General features: G+C 57.0%; 1 protein-coding gene across 1 annotated transcript; it reads left to right on the top strand.

Moving 5' to 3' along the window:
• Positions 1 to 1,511: 1,511 nt before the first annotated feature.
• Positions 1,512 to 5,633, top strand: Vax1 (ventral anterior homeobox 1). The gene is made up of 3 exons (XM_057779619.1): positions 1,512 to 2,015; positions 3,125 to 3,312; positions 5,058 to 5,633. Exons 1-3 carry the CDS (start codon positions 1,775 to 1,777, stop codon positions 5,631 to 5,633), a joined length of 1,005 nt encoding a protein of 334 aa, XP_057635602.1. The 5' UTR covers positions 1,512 to 1,774.
• Positions 5,634 to 6,151: the final 518 nt, after the last annotated feature.

The raw sequence follows: 6,151 nt of genomic DNA on the forward strand, positions 1-6,151 counted from the left end.
GAGAGCCGTTCCCCGGCTCGGCCCGCCCCCTCTACGTTCAACAGTCCGAAGGGACCGCTGCGGTGGCCTGGAGGTGACAGCCGGGCGGTGGGGCGGGCTCGGAGCCCCTCGGAGGCCGCCACACACACTCGCTGCCCTCCCCACTCACTCCCTGCCTCCCACCTTCTCCCCAAGACCCCCGCCCCTCCCCCGCCCGCCTCCTCCCCATTCTTGGGATTGTGTGGAAAAATTCTCAGCCAAACCTCCCACCTCTCCTCTCCTCTCCCCCCCACCCCACTCCCTTTTAAAAATCCCCTTTCCTCCGCGGCCCCTGCACTCTTTGTGAATGAGGGCCGGGAATACGGCCCTTCCCCCGCCCAGGAGCCACGCCAGACCGCCGCACTCAGAGGACTGTTTCTTAATAGTCCAATTAGATAATTGCCATCTTTCACTCCTTTTGCTCCGCATTTCCCATAAAGGAATGAATGGGGAGAGCGGCGTGGAGAGGGCTTCTGCCCCGGCAAGGTGACGAGAAGGGCTGGAGCAAGCTCCGTGCACAAGGCCGTGCGCTTGAATTGAATCATTGTGGCCTAATCAATGCTGTTATTGGATTACTGGCTGTTGCTTTTCTCAAAGACATTGTAGCAAGACAATGAAATAGCTGGGGGAAACTTTTTTTTTTTTGAAGCAGATCTCACAGTTGAGATATTCTCTCTCTCTCTCTCTCTCTCTCTCTCTCTCTCTCTCTCTCTCTCTCTCTCTCTCTCTCTCCACCTCCCCCCCCCCCCTTTCCTGCTGGACTCTGAGTACAAAGCTGCCCTTTGAATGGGCTGCCTCAGGGCTGCTGGAGGTGCAGGCATGAAAAAAAATCCAACTGAGGCTCCAGGAAGAGGGGCGGCAGTTTAAGATGGCTGTCAGCATTGAGGTGTGTTAAGGAGTCTCTTGGGGAGAAAGCTTGGCTTTTTTGGAGTGTGTGTGTGGGAGACTTTAGGGGGAAACTTTTCTCCTCCCCCTTCCCTCCCCACCCAGAGGCAATTGCTTTCTTCAGCGACAAGAACTGAGGGGGTACCCTCCCCCATTCAGCTGTATATGGAGAGCCTGGAGGAAACCCCCTTTAGCCAGTATGTTAGCAGGAAGGTCAAAGGCAAAGAGAAAGTTAATAATGCCTGCTAATGGTGCTAACAATTCAGGATGAATCTTGTCAAAAGTTTTTCTGGAAGTGTGGGTCTTTGATTGTGTTTCCCGAAAGCAAGACCAATCATTTCCGTTTATTCACTGGCTAAACCCCTACTTGATTGGGGACAAGGACAGAAACCATCCATTACGATCTGATATATTATCCAAACAATTTAGTGTATTCATGAGGTAACTGAAACGTGGGGGCTGCGAAATTACCCGTAATCAATTGCAACAGCGAGTGTGCGTCCCCCCGGGTGTCGGACAACCACAACTCGGCCGTCTCAGTAACAGGCGGAGCCGCCGCGTTTCGGAGTTGCGCTGTTCGCTACCTGATCACCAGCCTGGGGGACACTGGACGTGCTCAGAGGACGCGGACGCTGACGAGGCGGCCTCGCCACTGCTCCACCGGGATCCTGGACCAGACCAGCCGCCTCTCTGCGAGCGCGCCACTCTCCTGTCGCAGCTGACCCTCCGCGGCCGCCGAAGCCACCCCGCGGGGACATTCATTCTCGCGGGCGAAGGAGCTTAGGGGCTGCGTTGTAGGGGTTTTGTCCCCTTCTGCCTCTTTTTTTCCCTCCCCCTCCCCCCTTTTCTTCTTTTCTGTGTTGTTTTGCCTATGTTCGGGAAACCAGACAAAATGGACGTCCGGTGCCACTCGGACACGGAGGCCGCCAGGGTCTCGAAGACCACGCACAAGGAGAGCCGGGAGATCAAGGGCGCCGAGGGGAGCCTTCCGGCCGCCTTCCTCAAGGAGCCGCAGGGCGCCTTTTCGGCGTCTGGCGCTTCGGAAGATTGTAACAAAAGTAAATCCAATTCCTCCGCAGACCCGGATTACTGTCGCCGGATCCTAGTCCGAGGTAGGGATGGGCAGGGCTTTGGGGCGCGTTCTTTTGGGGTGATTCCCTGGCCGCAGCTGCGCGCTGCCGCCCAGGGCTGGCAAGGACTTGGGAGAAAGTTGTTGCTGGTCTTCTTTCTCGGGTCTGGCCGGCCGCAGGGGACCCGAGCCTGGGGCTCCCCTGAACGCGGTCTCCTGGGGCCTCTGCCCTAGTAGCCCTGAGGGGTCCCGCCAGCCCAGCTACGGAGAGGAATCCCGGCGCTGCGAGGAGTGGGCAGGACACCAAGCTGGGTTTTGGACCTCAGTCCTCAGGGGGACGTGAACGCATCCTCCGGGATGAGGACCTACCCGGGTAGGCGGCCTCCGGGCTTCTGAGCCCTGAAAGGCAGAGCGCACCCAAGAGAACCCTTGGCGTAGAAGCGCAGCTTTCGGCCGCAGGATAGCGCCCGGGCAGTTGGCAGACTGGGCTGAGGGCCCTGGCGCTGAGCTCCCGGCCTGGCTGAGGCCGCCTAGAAGACCCGCCGAGCTGGGTCGCGGGGCTGCGGACGCCGCCTTCTTACTGGATTCGGCCTCGCTCAAGGAGCGGCATGCTCTCCTCCCGGGCAGTAGCGGCGCCGAGGCCGCCTTCAGCCGGCGCCGCCCCCGCCAGCCGACAGCCCAGCAGATAGCCAGGCCCCGCAAGCAGGTTTTCGATCCCTCCTCCTGCTGCTGCCTGGGTAGGAGCGGGCCAGAGACCCTGGGTGGGGGTGGGGACCGCAGAAGTGCAGGCTGCTCAGCAGTCTGGGGCCATGCTGGGGTTGGGATGATCAGTTACAGCCCCCTCTGGGCTACTGGGGACTCGGATCACGCAGCAGAGGCCCCCTAGGCCAGAAGGAACATCCACCTATTTAGAACTCAGTTTTCCCCACTTCAGTGTTTGGGGTCTTCTGCCAAGACAAAGTCTGGTTACTCTTCCATTTAATGCTATGAAGTTAGCCCCTTTGGTCTCCATACACCCACAGGGGCTCGGCTTCACGACTGTGGCCACCCCTACACCCGCCGCATCCTACTGGAGACTTGTCCCTCTTTGCTTGGGGCAAAGAGGAGGAGAAAATTGGAGGGTTCTGGTGGCTGACATGTACCCTTCCCTAGATGCCAAGGGGTCTATCCGAGAAATCATCCTGCCCAAGGGCTTGGACCTGGACCGGCCCAAGAGGACACGCACGTCCTTCACGGCGGAGCAGCTCTACCGGCTGGAGATGGAGTTCCAGCGTTGCCAATATGTGGTGGGCCGGGAGAGAACCGAGCTGGCTCGGCAGCTCAATCTTTCCGAGACCCAGGTACCCAGCTGCCGGGATGCTCACAGCATCAGGCTTCCTCTTCCCAGCACCCCAGCCTGCCTTTCCTCACTGTTTACCTTGCTTTGGATCGAACCTCCCAGGGACATGGATGAGTTGGGGTGGACAGGATGAGTCTGAGACTTTCTCCTCTTTTTAAAACTGTCACTTCCTTTCCTCATCCGCAAGTCCTCCATGGTCTAATTTCCGCACACCTTGACTTGGCCCAGGGGACTCCATATTCCGTCCTTTTGGAATTCTTATTGGCTCTCAGACTTTAGAATTTTTGGATGAATTCTGATTTATCAAAAGCTGATCGCCCCCCCTCCCGCGCGCCACCGTTTGAATATATACTGGGAATATATTCCCAGTAACATCCCGTTTAGGGACTTTTAGGTTTACCGAACACCCAGATCCGTTCTGCAGGAAGAAGGATTAGAAAGCGGTGCCAACTCTCTAAGACCGGCCTTTGCAAATATGGCAGCCCCTACTCCTTTAAAAAGGCAGCCCTGAGCACCACTCTGGGAACCTCAGAGGCTCTGTCCTCGTGATGACGGAAAGAGTATAGGATGGTCAGTGGGGCTGGTGACTTGGGAGCCAGCACTGCACATTGCTAAGATTCTCTCCTTACCTTAAAGTCCCGTGCTGCTCTGGAACTGACCGTGTAAACGACAAGGCTGAGAGAGTTTTCCCTGTGTGGGCTGTTTGGGGGTTGACCAGAGTGTACGAACAGCTCCTCAGCTCTCTCTCTGGTCTCTTTTCCTATGCCCAGCCCTGAAGCAAGTGGAGAGCATTTTAGGCCTAAAATCCTGGCTGAATACTGAGAACCGAAGACAGAATAGGTGGGGAAAATCTGAGTTTGAGACGGCATAGTAACGTGTCTTACTGTCTGTGTTAATCCCCTTTAGCTTGCAAAATCTAAATAGGATGTTTACTTATTTTTCCAATATAGCCACTGCCCTCTATTCTAGGTCAGAAGAGATGGAAGGGGAACCCGGCATTGGCATGTATTTAGTCTACATCAGGCTTCTAGGACTCCATGACTCCAAAGTCCTCAACAGAGTGCAGGGGAAGTGATAGTTATAAGAATATCATTAAGGTGGAGAAAGCTTGGCCTATGAAGCCCACCCGGCTTCCACCACCTTCTCTGTCTAAGACTGGTTGGTGGTCAGTCTTTGGCCTAACAAGCAAGAAACAACCCCCGAGAGTCTCTAAAAGGTACAGATAGATTTTCTGTGGCCAAATTTGAACTCATTGGTCTATCGACCTGGACCTAGAAAGGCTGAAAAACAGTGTTCCCAGCCACCTCAGCTTCCTGCACAACCTTCCCAGGCCTTAGGATCTCAGGCTGTGCTGATTCACCGGTTTGTGAACACAAAACACCTCCGTGGGTATCGCAGCAGCACAGTGAAATATCTGTCTTCCTTCCTTCTTAGTGTCTAGTGTCGTGGACGGACAGTTTATTTCTTTGCTTTTGTGACCCTCCCTGGCCTAGGCCTGCTTGCGTGACCCGGAAGCGTAGCCCAGTGGAATAGTGTCCCCCTCGTGGTGGCTCTTGCTCCGCTAGCAGCTTTGGAGCCTTGATCCTCTGCTGTGGGGTGGGGCTGCGGCTAGGGCTGGGGTTAGGGGAGGGTCCCAATAACTCAGGTACCCCCAATCCCCCCCCCAAAAAAAAAACCCCTGCTGCCTTTGACTCTGCTCTTTCCTGCTGCTCTCTTCCACGTTTCCTCCTGCATATCTGCGCTCAGGTGAAGGTCTGGTTCCAGAATCGGCGAACCAAGCAGAAGAAGGACCAGGGCAAGGACTCCGAGCTGCGCTCCGTGGTGTCAGAGACCGCCGCCACGTGCAGTGTGCTGCGGCTGTTGGAGCAGGGCCGCCTGCTGTCGCCGCCTGGCTTGCCTGCTCTGCTGCCGCCCTGTGCCACCAGCGCTCTCGGCTCAGCTTTGCGGGGGCCCAGCCTCCCAGCTCTGAGTGCTGGCGCTGCCGCGGGCTCGGCTGCCGCGGCCGCCGCTACTGCCCCGGGCCCCGCAGGCGCTGCGTCTCAGCACCCGCCAGCCGTGGGCGGCGCTCCCGGCCCAGGGCCTGCAGGGCCGGGGGGACTGCATGCGGGGGCACCCGCTGCCAGCCACGGTCTCTTCAGCCTGCCGGTGCCGTCGCTTCTAGGCTCTGTTGCCAGCCGCCTGTCTTCTGCCCCGTTGACGATGGCTGGTTCGCTAGCTGGGAATTTGCAAGAACTTTCTGCCCGGTACCTGAGCTCCTCGGCCTTCGAACCTTACTCCCGGACCAACAATAAAGAAGGGGCCGAGAAAAAAGCGCTGGACTGATTTTAAGTGTTACCCTGTATTTATATTTATAACATCTATTGTGGTGATATTTATGGACTCACGCGCGCATTAGGCGCCCAGTGCTCCTGCGCTGGCCTTCCTGGCCCCCACTAGGCCTCTGACTGCTCACCCCGCTCCTCCTCCCCACAGGCTACTGATTTCATCTCAACTGAGCTGTTTTGTTCTCTCTCTACTTTTCCTTCCTCCCTCCAACCCCAGCTTCCTTCTAAAACCAGGAATGATCCAAAGAATTGGGGAGAAATACCCGAATTAGCAACCTGGTTCCCCCAGCCTTGCCAACCAGGGAAGGAACAGACTGAGCCTAAGTCAGCGCCGTCCCCCCCCCCTCCCCCCCCCGGATAAGGGACGCTGCGCACTGCTCCTATGAGTTTTTGCAAGAGGAAGTATGTTCGCAGGCAGCCAGGGACTGAGAACGCTTTTTGGTTTCTTTAGCCCCCCCCCCCAAAAAAAGGGCCCATCCCCTCTTGTCAGAGAAACCAAGGCTTTGGGAGTTCCTG

This window comes from Chionomys nivalis, chromosome 8 (assembly GCF_950005125.1).
Source record: "Chionomys nivalis chromosome 8, mChiNiv1.1, whole genome shotgun sequence".
NCBI classification, from domain to species: Eukaryota; Metazoa; Chordata; class Mammalia; order Rodentia; family Cricetidae; genus Chionomys; species Chionomys nivalis.

Coding starts and splice junctions, on each gene's coding strand:
- Vax1 (XM_057779619.1), top strand. CDS start 1,775: ATGTTCGGGAAACCAGACAAAATGGACGTCCGGTGCCACTCGGACACG. Junction 2,016..3,124: donor TCGCCGGATCCTAGTCCGAG/GTAGGGATGGGC, acceptor ACCCTTCCCTAG/ATGCCAAGGGGTCTATCCGA. Junction 3,313..5,057: donor TCAATCTTTCCGAGACCCAG/GTACCCAGCTGC, acceptor ATCTGCGCTCAG/GTGAAGGTCTGGTTCCAGAA.